This window comes from Meriones unguiculatus, chromosome 7, assembly GCF_030254825.1.
Source record: "Meriones unguiculatus strain TT.TT164.6M chromosome 7, Bangor_MerUng_6.1, whole genome shotgun sequence".
Classification (NCBI taxonomy): domain Eukaryota; kingdom Metazoa; phylum Chordata; class Mammalia; order Rodentia; family Muridae; genus Meriones; species Meriones unguiculatus.
This window is the reverse complement of record NC_083355.1, coordinates 20616022-20634142: the sequence shown is the minus strand read 5'-3', so window position 1 is coordinate 20634142 and position 18121 is coordinate 20616022. Positions and strand designations below refer to the sequence as shown.

General features: G+C 48.6%; 1 protein-coding gene and 1 long non-coding RNA gene across 12 annotated transcripts in view; one reads left to right on the top strand and one right to left on the bottom strand.

Moving 5' to 3' along the window:
• LOC110550889 (signal transducer and activator of transcription 5B) overlaps positions 1–18121 on the bottom strand; it is a 69574-nt gene that overhangs the window by 32790 nt on the left and 18663 nt on the right. The window contains exon 1 of one of the 7 annotated variants that reach the window (XM_060386701.1): positions 8181–8296. The exons of 1 other annotated variant lie outside the window; for it this stretch is intronic. Coding sequence is in view for 3 of the 6 variants with exons in the window: in XM_060386696.1 (XP_060242679.1) it covers positions 6143–6235 (93 nt within the window). In the remaining 3 variants the exon portion in view is untranslated. 5 more of the 7 variants (XM_060386697.1, XM_060386699.1, XM_060386700.1 and 2 more) reach the window with 5 other exon arrangements.
• On the top strand, positions 5439–15666 carry LOC132655131 (uncharacterized). 5 transcript variants are annotated; one of them, XR_009592772.1, is made up of 4 exons: positions 5440–5558; positions 6099–7103; positions 7617–13075; positions 15406–15666. It is a non-coding gene; the product is annotated as an uncharacterized LOC132655131 (long non-coding RNA). The 5 variants fall into 5 exon arrangements; XR_009592773.1 differs by having other exon boundaries at positions 7596–13075; XR_009592770.1 differs by having other exon boundaries at positions 5439–5558; positions 6099–13075.

The following is an 18121-nucleotide window of genomic DNA, read 5'->3' as shown; positions in this document are numbered from 1 at the left end:
CTTCACCCTCCTCAGGCAGCAGTGTGCACACAGGTGTCATCGGGGTCCTGTCCCTCCTACCGACTGTCTATCCAGACACCAGCTGCTGCTCCGCCGCCGGCATGGAGGCGGCCCGCCACGCGCATGCTCTGCTCTGCCTATTGACAGGCAGTTCAGCCTTCAATGCGTGACATTCTGACAAGGGAAGTGGTTTCTCTCTCCCGTAAGTCATCACAGGGGCCGATCTAAACACTGGGAAATGGATTCGCTCTCGTATTTTTAGGACGCTGTTGACAACCTGCTGAGCTCTGGGCAGCCACGCTTGGGGCGTCCACAGCCTTCCAGAGCCAGCCACACAGCAGCAAAGCCTGGACTAGGAGTGCTGTACCTGCTAAATACACTCAGCACCCATGTTGACCCAGAACATCTGGACCTAGCCAAGCGTGGGGGAAGTCAAACAAAGGGACCAGAGGTGCCTGTTTATAAAAACCTCAGTGTTGATTGCTCGCAATGTTGCAGGCTTACTGAAAGCCAAAGGAAGGGGCTGCCTACTAGGCAGGTGGTAGGAATTATTTTGTATCAATAGCAACTATTCTCCTATCAGAAACTTTCCCTTCGACAAATACATCTTTAGGTCAGCTCAGGGTAGCGCAGGCTTGCCCCTAGCATTGAACTCACTATGTAGTTCAATGCCAGGCCCTCCTGAGTACTGGGATTATATACAGGTGTGTTCTATTACTCCCGTGCTGGGGATGAAACCCACAGCTTTGTGCCTTTTAGACAAGAGCTCTCTACTAACTGAGATATGCTCCCAGCCCCAAACACGAACCTTTACAAAGAAAACCGTCACCCTTTGAAGGTTTTCAGAGCACTGGGGACTGTTTAGCTGTTAACTACCCTGGCAGAAAGCAGGTGCCCTGGCTGGACGCTCCCACTGAAGCTATGCCAATGGACTGAACAAATTCCAGCTCGAGGAGAGAAGAGGGTTTAAGGCCCGTGCAGAGAGATTTGGTTTGCTGGGTTAGTTTTTTATTACTTGGAGCTTTTATCATTGCTGAGGTTTTCTTTTGTGTGTGTGCGGGGGGGGGGAGGTAGCAGAGCTTGAACCCAGGGCCTCCTGCGAGCCAGGTGAGCACTGTGTAACAGTAAGCTATGTCCCCAGTAGAACTAGGGTAGAAAATGAGATTAACACTCCAAAGATGTTGCTGAACTCAGCGACTTACAGTTCTTCAAAACATTTGCCCTCCTAACCTGTCTGTGCCTCAACCTTCAGACTCACTAAATGAGGAGGAGATGTGGTTGTCTGGGGAAGGGGTTGAATAAAAATGGGTTAATATGTGAGACAGGTGTGCTGGCACACGCCTGTAATGCCAGCGCTCAGGGAGGCAGAGGCAGGCGGATCTCTCTGAGTTTGAGGCAAGCCTGATCTACAGAGTGAGTCCCAGGACAGCCAGGGCTGTTACAGGAAAACCTTGTCTCAAAACCAAAACAAACCAAAACCAAACCAAAACCAGGTTACTATCTGCAAGTGTGTAACGTAGCACCTGAACACAGTCAGCCACCCAGAAGAGACGATTCTTTCACACTTATACGAAGGACTTATTTTTTCCTCCTCACCTCCACCTTAACCCAATTCAGCAAACTTTTCCAAAGTCGGCTCTCTAGCTGACGAACAGCTCTTGCTCTCCGTCTGCTTGACCAATAGCATTCCACAGGATAGATTTTACCTTCCTTTAAAAAGAAGGTATTCTTTCTCTTGGTCTTATTGCATTGTGTGCATGTGCACACTCCTGCACGCGCCACAGCCTGCCTGTGGCGGCCAGAAGATAGCTTGCTCACTCTTCTGTGAGTGCTGAGGATCGAACTCCGGTTGTCAGACTTGGTGGCAATCACCATTATCCACTGGGCCATTTTGCTGGCCCCTGATACTCCGATTTCTTAATCAAGTTCACCAATACAAGGACGACTATGGACAAGAACCTATGGGAGGGCAAGGGCAGAGGCACGGTGAGTCCTGTTCTCCTGACTCGAAAGGAGGGCACTGAAAACTGTGGAGGACAAAGGGGACACGAGAACAGCTAGGGTTATATGCACATACGAGCACACACATGAATGCACGCATGTGCGCAAACCTGCTCGTACACTGTGAATCCATCCTTGGAATGTCCGTTGGACCTTTGGGGAAGTGATGAAACTCCATTAGGGTTGGACAGTGGTGATGGCTGTAGTATTTATTGTCCGAAAGACAATAAATTCTGGGCGTCTTAGAAGGGTGATGGGGCTAGCAAAATGGCTCTCAGTAAAAGCACTGGTCATACAAGCCTGGTGACCTGAGTTTGACCCCTGCTACACACAGTGGAATCAAAAGCAAACACCCAAAAGTTGTCCTCTGACCTCCACAAGTATGCCCATGGCACAGGCACATCCACAAACACATCATACACACACACACACACACACACACACACACACAAAGCTTTTTTACTGTCAAACAAGAAAAAAAGGTGACTTTTTATGATATTTGAATCTATCTCAATAAAGCCGTTATTGACGAAGAAACAAAAGCCAGGCATGGTGGCACACACTTTTAGTCCCAGCACCAAGATATAGAGGCAGGCAGGTCTTTTTGAGGCAGAGGCCAGCCAGGGCTACACAGTGAGACCCTGTATTTAAAAATTAAAACAGAGACAGAAGCGGACTAGTTGGGCCCGTCTCTCAGTGCCGGGAGGCCCTGTCTGTGCTGTGTCCTGCTACTGCTGCCCAGCGCCGCCCGTGTCCCCAGGACTTGTGGTGAGCTGTCATGTCACTCTCTGTACTTTCCCTCACGTTGTCACATCTCATAACTTGAAGAGAAAGAAGGAGAAAATAGAATGGGAAACCTAACACTGGGGGACTCTGATTTTAGCGGAGGCAAGCTGGCAGACGGACTATATAAACACTGGCTCAGGAGAGGAGCCAGCCAGCCTCACAGATTGTTAACCATCCCCCCTCCCCCGCCCACCCCCAGTACCCGCTGAGGACCGAGGGACCCTGGGAGGATAAAGGGCCAGGTCCCTGGTCATGTTGACGGCTTCACCGTCAGTGTCAACGTTACGGCTGTATTAGGTGGTGATGGCTGCCGGATAGGAAGAGACAGAAGATACTAAACACAGTGATGGGGGATTAAGACTGTGTTGTACTGGCCTGACATCAAGCAAAGGTTAGAGTGAAATGACCACATCTAAAAGTAGGTCAATACCAGAGCCATCTGCCCTTTAAAAAGAAAACAAAACCAAAAAAAAAAAAAAAAAAAAACCAAACAAAAAACCTGTAACACTAGCTTATAAGCAACCAGAAAAGTAATTCTCTTTTAGTTAAAAGAAATCGTATTATTAGGCAGCTAGGAAGGGAAACAGGAGTAAAAGTGTTTGTCCCACAAAGAAACAAACAAGGAAACATTTGTCCAGGCAGCACAGATAATAACGCTGTGGGATGACAGTCAGGCATAAATCTTCATGTCAGAGCCGGGTCACCACGTCTCAGTTACTTTGGGAAGAAGAGAGGTAATGACGGGAAGGATGGGCGGGAAAAGAAGGGAGGGCGCTATTTGGTGAGTGCAGGAAGCAAGTCCACTAGCGGGTTCTCGTACATTTAAAACTTCTCACCTAAATACAACGGGTATTTATATCATCACAACACGCATAAGGTCACAGCTAAAGTGGGCTGGGCTGGGGAGGCCGCTCGTTTGGTGAAGCGCTGACCGCTGAAAGTACTGTCATTAGGATCTGAGTTCAAGCCCCGGGACCCATGTAAAACAGCGGCATGTGCGCATAATCCCAGTGCTGGGAAGGCAGTCATGAGGATACCTGGAGTCTGCTGCCCGCTCTAGCCCAGTTGGCCAGGGCCAGGTTCACTGATACCCAGTCTGAACCTCCCCAATGCTGCAACCCTTTAATACAGTTCTTCATGTTGTGATCACCCCCCCAACATAAGATTATTTTAGTTGCTACTTCGTAACTGAAATTTTGTTGCTCTTATGAATCATAATATAAATATATCTGTTTTCTGATGGTCTTAGGTGATCCCTGTGAAAGAGCTGTTTGACACCCCCCCCCCCCCACAGACACACACACAAAGGTTACAACCCACAGGTGGAGAAATGCTACTATGGAGCAATTAAGACACCCAACATTAACAGGGCATGGTGACGCATGCCTGTAATCCCAGCATTCAGGGAGGCAGGGGCAGGTGGATCTCTGTGCATTCAAGACCAGCCCGGTCTACAAATCGAGTCCAGGACAGCCAAGGCTAAACTGAGAAACTCTATCTCAGGGGAAAAACAAAAACAAAGCAAAACAATTACAAAAACAAACCAACACTGACCTCTGACCTCTATGCATGTGCACACACCCACACACCCACACACACACAGTAGACCCAGACAAGAAACATCACGGCTGCTAAAGCCATGGGTGATGCCAGTCTCTGGGAACGGCTGCATGCTTCTTACTGGTCACAAAATGAAGAGACACAGCCCAGTGGTAGAGCTCTGGTCTAGAATGCACAAGGCCCTGCTATCAATTCCCTGAACCTCGAAAACAAAAAGAGAAGGGCAAGGGTACATCAGTAGGTGAATCTGGCAAACAAACTCTAACAGAGGGGTTGGACAACGCTGAGCATAGGGCACAGAGACACTATGCATCTCCAGATTTGACACGCTGAGAAGAAAAGAACGAAATTATGAAGAATCAGGAAGAAACAATCAATAGTGCCCCCTACTCTGCAGCACATAGACACTGGAACAACAGAGGCCATTAGCATGCCATCGCGCCTCTCCCCACCATCACCCCTACACAGGATGACAGAACACACATGAAACTCTCTGTTGCTCAAGATCCTCCAGCTGAGAAATAGCATGCAGCATTGGGGGCTGCTCTGCTGGAGGAATGTATAAAACAGCCATGACTAAACTACACACCTTAAAAAGAAAAGAAGAAAGGAAGGAAAGAAGGAAGGAAGGAAGGAAGGAAGGAAGGAAGGAAGGAAGGAAGGAGAAAGAAAGAAAGAAAGAAAGAAAGAAAGAAAGAAAGAAAGAGGAAGAAGGAAAAAGAGTCAAGAACCAGACAAAAGCTGTGGTGCACACCTTTAATCTCAGCACTCGGGAGGCAGAGGCAGTCGGGTCTCTGTGAGTTCTAGGCCAGCCTGGTCTACAAAGCGAGCCCAGGACAGCCAAGGCTACACAGAGAAACACTATCTCAAAAAGAAAAGAAAGGAAGAAGAAAAAGAAGAAAAAAGAAACAAACAAATTCCCTTAAATCCAAAGTGTAAGCTCTAAGGAATGGTAGAAAACAAAACAAAAGAACAAAGCAAAATTGCTTTAGAAACACAGGAGGCACGAGTACAGGGATGTAACTGTCAAGGGCACATTAAAAGCAAATTCACAGGTGGAGAGATTGGCCCATCGTGTTACGACATGTTTACAGCTAAGCCTGATGATCAGAGTTCAATCCCCATGACCCACATGACGAAAGAACCAGCTCCTGAGGGTTGTCCTCTGATCTCGGTTGTGAGGGCTCCCTCACACACACACACAGATAGAGGTAAGTCTTTGTTTGTTTGTTTGTTTGTTTTAAGCAGAAACAGCTTTAAATTTCATCATTGAGAGGATTAGGGGAAGTTAACCATGGCCTCTACGTTGGATATTGTTGTGTTTTCTGTGGCCTTAAACTGGCTGTCTAGCCGAGGATGACCCAGGAAGTCTGACTCTCCTGAGTGCTGGGATGACAGGCCCGGGTCTGCAGTGCTGAGGACCTGGCCCGGGGGCTTGCACAAGCTAGGCAAGAGCTTCACTGGCTATGGCGGGCACATCTCCAGCCCTCGAGTCAGCGTCGACACTCTTGAGAGTGACGCGGCGTTGAGGCTGAGCAAGGGGGTGCCCTCGCTCTCAGTGGGCGCACGCCAGCCCCTGAGGCTGAGGGGTCACAGAGTCTGCGCTCTCACCTTCAAAAGAAGGGAAGTGTGAGGCAGTGATAACGCAGATGTGGAAACTGCTCACAGCTGGGGCGCAGTCTGTCTGGGGCTCACTGTTCTGGTCTGTCAACTTCCCAGGACACTAACTTATTTCTTTTCAAAATTTGCAGAATTAAGAGCAAACATTTAAAAGAGGAAAGCAAGGCCACCACACCGGCCACGGTGTCTCCTCCGGAACCGGTCCTGAGAGGTACCGAAAGTCTGGACTCCACGGGCTGTGCGTTGAGGAAGGAGGATGCCAGCACATTTGTCTCCAAGCCCAAGCCTAACGGGCAGTTTGAACAGCCATTAGAGAAGAATTACCGCCGTACCGTTTTCCAGATGACTGTGGGCATTTGCTGCAGACCATAAATAATGGCATCTGCGGTACAGAAAATAAGAAACATGTCCCCAGTATTTTCTTCATTAAAATTCATAGCCTCTCTCGTCCCATTGAGAATTGCAGTACTGTTTCCACTTAGCGAAAATTTGCTTTGAAGAGTGTTTTGTTCTAGGTCAATTCTTAAGGACGGCCATTAGTTAAACAGTATGAGCTATCACGGAAGAAACTGGAAATAACATAGACTAGGAGGACGGGGAAGCTGTAGCGTGTCAACCGGATGGAATGACGCTCAGCCGTCTATACAAATCCCATCTATACACACCACGCACAGAGGCCAAACCACGCGGAAACGCAAACAGCGTGTCAGCGCGCCTCCGGGGATTCAGAAAACGATGTAGCAGGAGTGTGTACAGAAGGCCACTGAAGAAAACTCACCTGCTACGTTAGGCAAAGGTGTCCTGATCCTTTTGTTTATTATTTTATTTTATTTTATTTTTTGCTGCAGTTATTAAATTATGTCTAGCATCTGGGAGTGTGTTCTTGGCATGAGTGAGGCCAAAGGCTTGAGTCCCACCCCCATATCATAAACTAAATAAACTTGTCAAGATATAACAGTTGAAATATAAAATTAGCGACGATGGACCCTCCACTAAGGAACGCTCCGTGGGAACTACGTTTAAAGAGTTGTGCAAACACGCAGGATGGCGTGGGGAGGACAGCACGGGCTGTAATGCCAGCGCTTGGAAGTCTGAGGAGACAGGATCCGAAGTTTAAGTCCAGCCTGAACCACACGGTGAGTCCCTGAGACAAAGACACAAAACACACAGAAAGGGGCGAGAGTACCGGGTTCAGTTGTTAAGAGTTTGCGGTGTAGCATTGAGGACCAGAGCTCAGATCCCGGCACCAACACAACAAGCTTGGCAAATGACTGTCACTCTGTCTCAGAGGGATCCAGCATCTTCTGGTCTCCCACTCACGAACCTGTACACACACACACACACACACACACACACACACGATAATTACTCAATTTTTTAAAGACAGAGGAAGAGAGTATTTCCCAACACGTCAGTGTCTGGGTTATGACCCTGCCTCACCAACTAGATATCCTTGACTTAAGTAGGACCTGAAACAGTAGAACTTGAGTAATAAAATATTTCTTTAAAGGAATGCAATCCTATCACTTTCAGATACTTAGCAACTTAATATGTTTTTAAGTGGTGGGTGAAGCTTACGAGCGGCTAAGATTAACGGAGAACTGACGGCTATTTATACATGCTGTCAGCTCCCTTTTCACCCTTGGCAGGACCAAAAAACTTGACGGCAACTGTTGACAGAACGAAAAACCCGGAAAACCATTCAGAACAGTACAACCATTCCTTCAAAAATCACACTTGTGGCCTGTGAATCACACACCTGCCCGCAATCGGCTGGCACGATGGCCCTGGACAGGGAAGAGCAGCAATTCAAGGCCTCTGGAAAGCTGTTGGGACGAGATGAGGCAATCCAACACCTCAGCTCTCCGCTCCTGACTTAACTCCTCCTCAAAGGCTCACGGAACTGGGAGACACAGGCTCCTTGGTTGGTATCAGCTTAGTTTGCACCAATACGTAGCCCAGACTGGACAGGAACGATGTAGCCTCGATCTCTCAGTCCTCCTGCCTCAGTCTGAGTGTTAGCGTTGCAAGAGTGAACCCTGTACCACTTACGAGCATCAACGTTCACTCTCAACAGCCTTCGCCATCAGCAGTCGAGCTGGAAACAGACCAAGAGTACATCGGAAAAGCACACCTACCTACCGAGCCCGAATCAAACGCAGGTTCAGGTTGCTCTATTGCGCGCATTTACATGAATTATCATCCATTTTTACCTTGGGTCACAGACATGGTATTTGAATAAGAGTTTCTTGCTTAGAAAATCAAAATGCTTTCCTGCCAGGAAAAAAAAAAATGGTTACGGGAAAAAAAAAAAAAAAAAAAAAAAAAAGGTTATCCAGGTAGGAGAATCAATATCAGGGCTTTTGACGCTGGGATGAGTTGAGATTGCACGCCGTCCGCCTCACTACCACTGGGGGTCTGCCATCGAAGGCGTCACTTTTGCTAAAACGGCTTTTCGGGGAAAAGATCTTCCCTCACTAGGCGGCAACGAGCACGTCTGAGCTCAGCGCCGCGCCGCGATCAGGGGCTGTGCGGGTCCTAGCGGCTTGTGCCCGAGGCAGCCGGGCGAGGGGCAGAACTCTGTCTGTCTGCACTTGTGCACCTTTCACCGTCTGCGGTGTTACAGGAAGAAGCAAAGAGCAGCGATTTCCTTCCAAAAGGTCAGCTGCTTCAGACAGACCAAACAGAAGGCTCTAAGTGCTCGCCAACTTCCCCTCCGCAGCTAGTACGCAATCACATTCTGTTTCCAGTAAAGCTCCCAAGAAAAACAAGCAGACGGAGACCCAGAATCTCTGCCACCAACGGGCCGAGGCTGCCTAGGTTAAAAGCAGTAAAAGAACACGAGGCCCTGTGCACCGGGTAGGCCAGGGCACCGTTTAGAATCGCCAGAGTGAGGTCATACTTGGCCAAGAATGATTTTAAGAGTTTGGTTTTTTTCTTTTGTATGTTACACGTGAGGTGCATGTGTGTTGTGGCGTGCGTGTGGCAGTCAGAGAACAGAGTCTGTTCTCTCCATCCACTTTTTGGGTCCCAGTAACCAAACTTGGGTCGCCAAGCTCGGTGGCGAGCGCCCTTTACCCACTGAGCCATCACGCTGGCCTCCCCATTGTTGTACTTTACATGAAAAATCCAGAAGTCTGTATCTAAAAATATGATAGTAATCTGATGATAAGAGTGACATTTAAGGTCTCTGCGTGACTGACAAAATTAAAATGTCAGCCTTTTCTTTTCTCAGACTAAAGGCAAGACCAGCCATGGGGCTGGAGAGTTGGTTCAGCGGTTGAGAGCACTGACTTCTATTCCTAGAGGACCTGGGTTCAATTCCTAGCATACACCCACAGGCGGTTCACAGCTGTCTGTGACTCCAGTTCCAGGGGATCTGACACCCTCACACGGACATACATGCAGGTAAAACACCAATGTACACAAAACAAAAATAAGAAATCATAAAAAAAAATTTAAAACAAAACAATCAAACTAACAAAAGCCTCGCAGTCTAAAAAAAAAAAGCCTCGACACCTACTAGGCCCAGCAGGCACTCACGCAGTGCTAAAACCCCGGAGGCCACAGAAAATGCACACACAGCTTCTAGACCCAGAGAAAAGATCACTAAACCGATGAGCAAAGAGAGGTTTAAAGTCTTCTTCAGATAGTAATTCCAAATGTTTAAAATGGCACTGAAGATTTTAGTGTCCCCTACACACACACACACACACACACACACCCTCCCAACAGCATTGTGTCCCGACACAGACTTCTGTGAGTGAAAAGAGCACGGAACTACAGAAGAACCTGCATTCGGTTCTCCCAGAGGCAGCAACAATGTGAAGAAGAAGAAGGAAGAGAGATGAAGGCTTTAAGTTTCTCCGCCTGATCAGTTCCTGCTTTAACTATTTACATTCCATGGTGTGGTGGCCTAGACTGGGAAGATAGCTCAGTTGGTAAAGAATTTGTCTGGGAAGCACGAGGACCTGAGTTCAGATCCCTAGAGCCCACAGTGGTAAATGTCTTTACAATGGCAAGACAGGAGGCAGACATGAGGTCGCTGGTCAGATAATACAGCCTAATTGATTAGGTTCAAGGCCAGCAAGAGACCTTGTCCAACAAAAGGTGGAAGGTGGCTGAGGAATGATAAACAAAGTTGTCTTCTGACCTCCCCACACATGGAGAGGAGACAAAAACAAATGAAGAGTCCCCGTGAGAGGCTCACATGACATGCCTTCGGCTCCATGTGGTTTCTAACTAACTACTCTCTCTCGGGTTGTGGTGGCAACAGAGACCCCAGGCTTTTTGTGGGAGGTGCTCTTCTGCAGAAGCCAGGCTTTGATCACCGAGCGCTTAACCCCAGCTTCAGAGCACCCAGGACCAGATGAAGACAATTGAAAGCTCCTGGGGTGAAAAAAAAAAAAAAAAAACTTGTTACATAGGCTAAATTAAGCTACATGCTGGAAACTGTTTCATGTCGACACAAAGTAAGCTACTTAATTTCCACTCTCTGCTCCACAGCCGGAGGGGGTGGGCACTCGGGGGAGAAGGCGACGGTCCTGGTAGCAGAAGGGATGAAAAACACCGAGGAGCTGTTACCACACGCCCTGGGCACCTGTGCCCTGTGCATATGTCCTCAGTGAGTCTCCCAAGGACGCCTGAGGTGTCTCTAACGGTGTCACTATGCTGCAGATGAGGCAACAGGCTTAAGACCGGAGCTCTCAGATTCCCGGAGAGGCCTCTCGCCTTCAGAGGACAGGCGCTCATTAAAAATCCTCACTCTTAATGGCCATCAAGATGAGTCAGTGGAGGAAGGCACTCGCCATCAAACCTGACACCCTGAGTTTGACTCCCGGGAGGGACCCACACAATGGGAGCAGGAAACCAATTCTTTGACGTCCACACGCACACTGTGGCATACACATGCACGCGCACACACACACACACACACATACACACACACACTAAACATTTCTTTTAAATGAAAAAATCCTCATTTAGCCAAAGTAGTTCTTTCTGAAGCACACCTCTGTCCCGGGGCTGCCTTACAGTAAAAGCGACAGAACAAGGTATCCCAGAGTGCAACTTCCAAACAGACACAACCCAAAAGAAAGAAATCAGGGTCCTTCTGGAAGCCTTCAAGCATGACTGGAGGAAGCAGGGTTTGGTGTCATCTTTGTCTTCTGAACCGATCAGAAGTTAGCCAAAAGCTTGAGGTTGTAAGGGGAGTTGGGGGAGGGCCACTCTGGAAGAGGACGGCTCTCTGTTCAGGTTAAAACCTTGGCCTGACAGCTCATGGCTAGAGTGGGCACTGAGTCGTGTTAAGATGCCAGCTGTACTGTTCTTGTCCATCCCCAAAACTCATCACAGGCCATACTCAACTCCTGTTTTTGTTTCTGCTTCTAAATAAAGGGACAATGTCACTCATACCAACGAGAAAGTAATCCATTAGCTATCCTAAGGGTCAGGGTAGGATGGTCTAGGGAAGGGGGCTAAAGCCAAGCACCATCTGGGAAGCTGTTTACACGGCAGCAGTAATTTAGCATCCGTTTACCTAGCGCTGCTGCACCTAAGACTGAAGAGATGGGTAAGCGCCTGCGCTACTAGATGCTGATTGGTTGGGAGATGCAGCACCACCTACGCTGCCATCTCGGTGTGCTTGAAATAAGAGCTGAGGGGCAAGCATCCTCAGCGTTCCGCAAGCCAAGCTACAAAGGATGGATGAGGGGAGACAACCTTTGGACTCCACCATATGCGTGACATGCCAAGGAGGAAATTGAGGACAAGGACACCTGGCAATCCCAAGCTCCTCAGAAAGAAGGTCCCTCGAACACTTCCACACCCTAGTGAGAAACAGAACCACAGCAATGCCTGTGTGCTGTCTTCCATCATTTTGATGATCTCATTTTTGTTTTTTTTTTGTTTTGTTTTGTTTTGTTTTTTAAAGACAGACTGCGTTACCTCCTCAGAGTTACAACCTACCCTGTGCTCTGCACAGCACGGGGTAGGTATTTGGTAATTGAGTATCACACACATAATTTCAGTAGATCCCCATGTTACAAACGGAACCGAACTGGGAGGAATAGATGGTAGGCCAATTATTTCCTTCAATGTGTTATTTTTAACACGTTATTTGAGTCCTTATTATAGGAGTAATGGGAGTGAATCACATTTTATAGAAATGGTGACGGAGGTTTTGACTCATCATTAGCGTTTATCAACGGATGAACCATCCACAAACATCGTGACGAGTTTGTAAATCAGAGCTAACGTCTCACCGCAGCGACTCCGAAGAGAGAATGACATGGGTTGTGATAATGCTGATCTGAGTGTGAAGTTAAAAACAAAACCAAAAAAAATCCCTTCGTCTCCATGCAAACTGAACTGTTTCCTTTCGTGATGTTGCGAGAAAGAGGCTGAGTTTAAGTGGAAGGGGCGGCGTTCACCAACGGCAGCCGCGCGCTCCCTCAGTTACCAGGCCTGCCACTAAATGCCACCCGGCGAGATTTATTGCCACGCCGAAACAACGCCATGAGGACCGACACCCCGGCGCAGATTCAGGTTAGGCGGGTGAGTCAGGGCTCACGGCATCAGCTTGACAACATAGAACCTCTGTTTGTCTGTTTGTTTGTTTGTTTCTTCCTCCCGAGAGTTCTTCAACTGTGGGACACGGCGCCAACTCCAGATGATATTTCAGTAGAAACAGCCACCTTTGACTACAGACGCTTTTAAAACTCAAGATGTCTTTTCCACAGAGCATGGTAGACTTAGCTACGGATGTCCCCTGTCCCTGCCAAAAAATGACAAGCTGCTTGCTCAAAAGCCGCCACTAATTAGCCGCTGCTGTAAAGCACACCAGCGGATGTGCCAGCGAAAGCAGATTGGGATGAGGGAAGGCCCCGTAACGAGGAGTGGGAAGCAGAACCTATTTGTGGCTGGTGAACTGTATACACACACACACACACACTCACAGTCTAAATCTGGGAGGAGTGGGGGCGGGGAAAAACGGCTATAGATGCCAGTTCCTCTTTAAACAGGAAGGGAGGGAGGATGCTCCTGGGGTGCCGGTGTCACAGAGTCCTATCACTGCCCTTTCCACCTTCCCAGGATGATCCCAGCACGGGTAAGCCTTCACTGTCGGGTTCTCTGTCTCTGGGTACAATAGCACCGGTGTTTGTAATCGCCATAAAAAAAAAATGCAATTCTAGAAGCGCTTTTCACCTCCTGTCGGCTTCAGCTGAAACATTTACAGTTCTGGATTGAACTGTTGGTCTATGGTTCACGGGTTGAGGAATGGAGTCAAGGGAGGCAATGTGGGTCCACCTGATGGAAAAAAAAAAAAAAAAAGAGTCCGGGTGGATCCCTGAGGCTTCCCGGCCGGCCGGCCAGCCTAACCAGTCCAGTAAGAGACTGTCTCAACGGACAAGATGGGAGCTGGGAGCTTGCTCAGTGGTGATTGTTTGGCGATGACCTGAGCTCACACCCCTGGAACCCACATAACTTTCTAGTGGGCACAGGAGCCACCTGTAGCTCCAGCCTTGGGACATGGAGACGGGATTCCCAGAGCAAGCTAGCCTGTGACACTAGCCATACTTGCAAGCTCTGGGTTTAACGAGATCCTGCCTCGTGATTAAGGTGGAAGAACAATCAAGGATGATTCTTGACAATAACCTCAGGTCTTTACATATGTGTGCACATGTGCGCACATACAAACATACACACACACACACAGGAACATGGAAGAAGAAAAAAGGTGGAAGAGCTCCTGATATCTGACCTCCACACAGGCACACGCACACGCACGCACACACACACACACACACACACACACACACACACACTGGAACATGGAAGAAGAAAAAAGTGGAACAGCTCCTGACATCTGACCTCCACACAGGCACATACACACACACACACACACAAACACACATGCACCTGTATACACACACGCACACACAGGTTCAGAATCAGAAGCTGAGGTGTAGCTTAGTGTTAGAGCCCAGGGCCTTGGACCCAATCCCCAGCACCAAAAAACCCAAGATTGTATCCAAAAAACCCAAGATTGTATCTGAAAGCTAAATTCAGATTTTTTTTTTTCTTTTTGAGTCAGGGTCTCAGGTAGCACAGGGTGGCTTTGAACGTGCTATGAAGTGAAGGCTTGTCTTGAAATCCTGATCCTCCCCCACCGACATCCCCAAGGTCGGGAATTATCACACTTGGAACACTTCTCATTCTCCAGGGCCCTCTCCTCGTCCGTCCTCGTTAGGTCTGTAAAAACATTATAGATAGCCTTGCCTTTGCTTTCACACTCGGGAACCTTTGCATCTCTCTCCTTTAAGGTGCTCTACTAGGGAGGTGGGATTAGCTCATTTCTATGTGGACCCAGAGGGTCAGGTTGCCTCTGTATCAGCTATTCCAAAAAATTAGAATGAACAAGAAAAAGAAAGAAAGAAAGAAAGAAAGAAAGAAAGAAAGGAAGGAAGGAAGGAAGGAAGGAAGGAAAGGAATGGAAAGAAGAGAAGGAAGGGAAGGGAAGAAAGAAAATGTAAGAATGAGGGCAGAGAGAAAGACAATAAGGATGGACATTAAGATTTCATAGCGGGGCCACCATCAAGCCCTCTTTTGTCGCTGAGGCCCTCTGTGTGGAGAATGCTCAGCATCTGTATAAGCAATTACACCAATGTACCAGTGACCGTCCGGTCCATAATCAAGTTTAAAGGAGAACAATTTGTTTTAGGAAACATGGAGAAGGACTAATCTCGGATATTACTGTTGGGGCAGGCTTATCAGCAAGACTTGGAGGAGATAAGCCTGCAGGCATCCTGATTAGGAATCATGGCTTCAAAGGCTTAATTCCCCCCTAGCGGTACGCCACAGACTGTTTCATTAACTTGTCTCTGGATCCTTACTGTGCACGTATCGCTGCCTAGGTCTGGGCACAGAGCGAGGACTAGATTACCAGGGAGGAGGGGTGGCAGGGACAAAGGGACAATTACTGTGTGAGTCCACTCAGGAGAAGTACACAGAAGAGTCCAATTTATGCAGACAGTAGACTGGTGGAGGCTGGGGTGAGGGGCGGATGAAGAGTTACTCTTTAACGAACCATTTTTGTTTTGGATGACAGGGCAGTTGCACAATGCCTGTGTCCTCGGTGACACTGAACTGAGCACATGAGAACTGGGTGGTTAAAGTCAGGGCTGGGGATGCAGGAACTTGGTGATGGCTAGCCTAGCGCATGTGAGAGGCCTTGGGCTCCAAGCTCAGGACAGACCACAGTCTCCCTGTGCTGTTGTGGGGGAGGGAAGGAAAGAAGCATGTTTCATTATGTGTTGTTATAATTTTTAAAAAAACAAGGGAGCAATTTTGATCTTGTAAACACACACTCCTCCCATCTTTAACATGGAAACGCCAAGGGAGCTGACAGCTTTCCTGTCCCTTTCCTTTCTTCCACAGGAAAGGGAAAGTCTTCCTGAGAGTGGACAGCCTCTGGCTATCCCAGCTGTGCGGAGACTGAAGGGGAATACGAATCAAGGGGTCCCTCTGCCAGTCGACAGCGACCTTCAGAGCTGAGCACTTGCCATCAGCAGACAGAAACGGAGCAAGCCTCACACAGGGACAGAAAGCATTTGTTGGGCTCCCATTACATGCCAGGCTGCGTTCTAGATACCAACACACAGTGATGGCCACAGCAGACGCACATTCCCCAGACTTGAACTCATATCAAAGGCCTGGAGGTTGTTACACGTACTTTAATTGTGCCTCTGCTGCATTTCACGCTCTTGTTTTCCATTTCATTCTATTTCTCTTGGGGGAAAGAGGACACCACCTGATCCTAAAGTCTCACAGCGTGTGTTTACATTGTGTGTGCATCCAAACCAGTATTTGAAAAATACTCTCAAAAGTCTGTCAATAAAAAACAAACAAAAAAAACCCTACCAGATCAACAGGGATTACTGACTTTGGGGAAGCCTCAGACACGTGCAAGCAATTTCTGATCAAATCAGGACATCTGCCCACCGCTGCCAAAAGCCCATCATCTCCCTGTGCCAAACAAATCGGGGTCAAGCGAGGACGGCACGGTGCGGAAGGAGCCCAGCCCTCATGCAGCTTCACTTGGGGAAAACTTAACACAATCAAACCAAATCCTCTTTCAAAGAGGATCTGCAGATTAACCTCTACTGGTGGTGGAGTTAAATTCCGAGGGACTGAAAGGTCCCACACAGGGGGAACAGTACGGTGGCAGGCCCTTTCTTCTCCCCGCTACTAGCACAGCAAACATCATCAGGCTCAAAACCCGCCTGTAACAGAAACATGTGTGAAAATGGCCACTGGTTTCTTAATCCAGCCCCGTGGTGGGATCAACACAATAAACTTCAAAGGGAAAGAAATCGGTCACTCTGGACCACGACAGGTTTCACAATGGCTCTTAAATTTCCACCCTTAAGGAAGTGGCTTCACGATCCTAAATTATGCTGTGATGATCTATTTGGGAGGAGGCGTTGTTTCCAGTCACGGAAATCCTCCCTCATTATTATCTGTTTATTACGTATTTTTTAAAAAAGTTTTACTTACTTATCATGTACACAATGTTCTGCCTGCATGTACGCCTGCGCACCAGAAGAGGGCACTAGATCTCATTGTAGGTGGTTGTGAGCCACAGTGTGGTTGCTGGGAATTGAACTCATGACCTCTGGGGGGAGCAGCCAGTGCTCTTAATCCCTGAGCCATCTCTCCAGCCCTTTTTATTACATTTTTTTTCGTATGTATTTGGGGAATGCTTGTGCTACGGCACCTGCGTGGAGAGGTCAGCAGGCAGCTAGAGGGAGCTGGTCTTCTCTTTCTGCCGAGTGACAGGGTTGGGTCCAGATACCCTCACAGGCTGAGCCATCTCTCCAGTCCCAGCCCTCGTTTCTTGGGGAGAAATAAATTACATTACGGGAGAATAATTTGCACCGGGATGTTTTCAGCATCGCAGTGAACTCGCTTGGGCGCTGCAGCAGCCTAGCGCTCACCTTGTAGTGAAGGCTAATGGCTACCTGACATCTCAAAGACCAACACACTCCACTTAGGTTTGAGGCCACAGACCTAAGCAACACAGAAGTTCTATCCATTTCCTCACAAGTTCCTCTCAAGAACTTAGGGATCTAAAAATACTATTAGGATTAAAAAAAAAAAAAAGTAGGTCCATTTCTGGGGCTCATGCCTAGAACCCCAGGCCTTGGGAGGCAGAGGCAGTACAATCAGGAAAAGTTCCCGGGTTCAAGGTAAGCCTGAGCTGCACAGTGAGACCCTATCTCAAGAAGAAAACAAAAACAGCCAAGTAGGGAGCGGGCATGGAGAAGGCGGAGCTCGGCACCGCCTGCGTGTGCCAGCATTTGTCCGCACCGGGCCCCGAAGCTCTCGGGTCAGATCTTCATACCTGCCTGGAGACGGTGGCTGTCTCAGAGCCTGGAGGACACCTCTGGTTATCTGACTGAAAATCACACCCTCAGTAGCTCCCCGAACTAAAGCAACCGAGGGTGGAAAGTCCTTGGAGAAAAGCAATTCTTCATTTGTAACTAGATTTCAGGTTTCAGACGCCAGCGCTTATGGCGTTGTTATTTTTCTGTGTATCGTGCAGCGCAGCAGACATGTGGTGGCTGGAGGAGAACTTTGTGGGAGTTGGTTCTCGCCTTCCGCCCCCACGCGGGTCCCGGGGATCGAACTCGGGTCACCGTGCTGCGTCAGCAAGCGCCTTTTCCCTGCCGAGCCGTCCCGCCCGCCCCTTCAGCATCGGCTTTGCCTCATCACCCGAAAACACCGGCGCGATTTTGTTTTTCTCGGCAAACTCAGTTTCACAGAGACAAGCAAGAAACCAAAACAAAACACCGTACACATACACATCCTGTCGCAAAAGCAAAAATAGCAAAGACTCCCAGCTGCCTGCACGCCGCTGGCTGGCTGAGGCACACCTGAAACCGGACGGCCGTTTCAGTCTCAGGGCGTGAAAGGCTTGTCGGCGCCTGGAGACAACTCAGTGGGGCGCAGCGCGCCCTGCTCAGAGCTGCGGTGAAGCCACCCGAGCCCTGTTTCCCTGCCCACCCACCCCCAGTCTCCTTACATTCCAAACTTGAGCGGCACTTACGCTCGCTCGCTGGAACACGGAACACTTCCCCACCGACACATGATA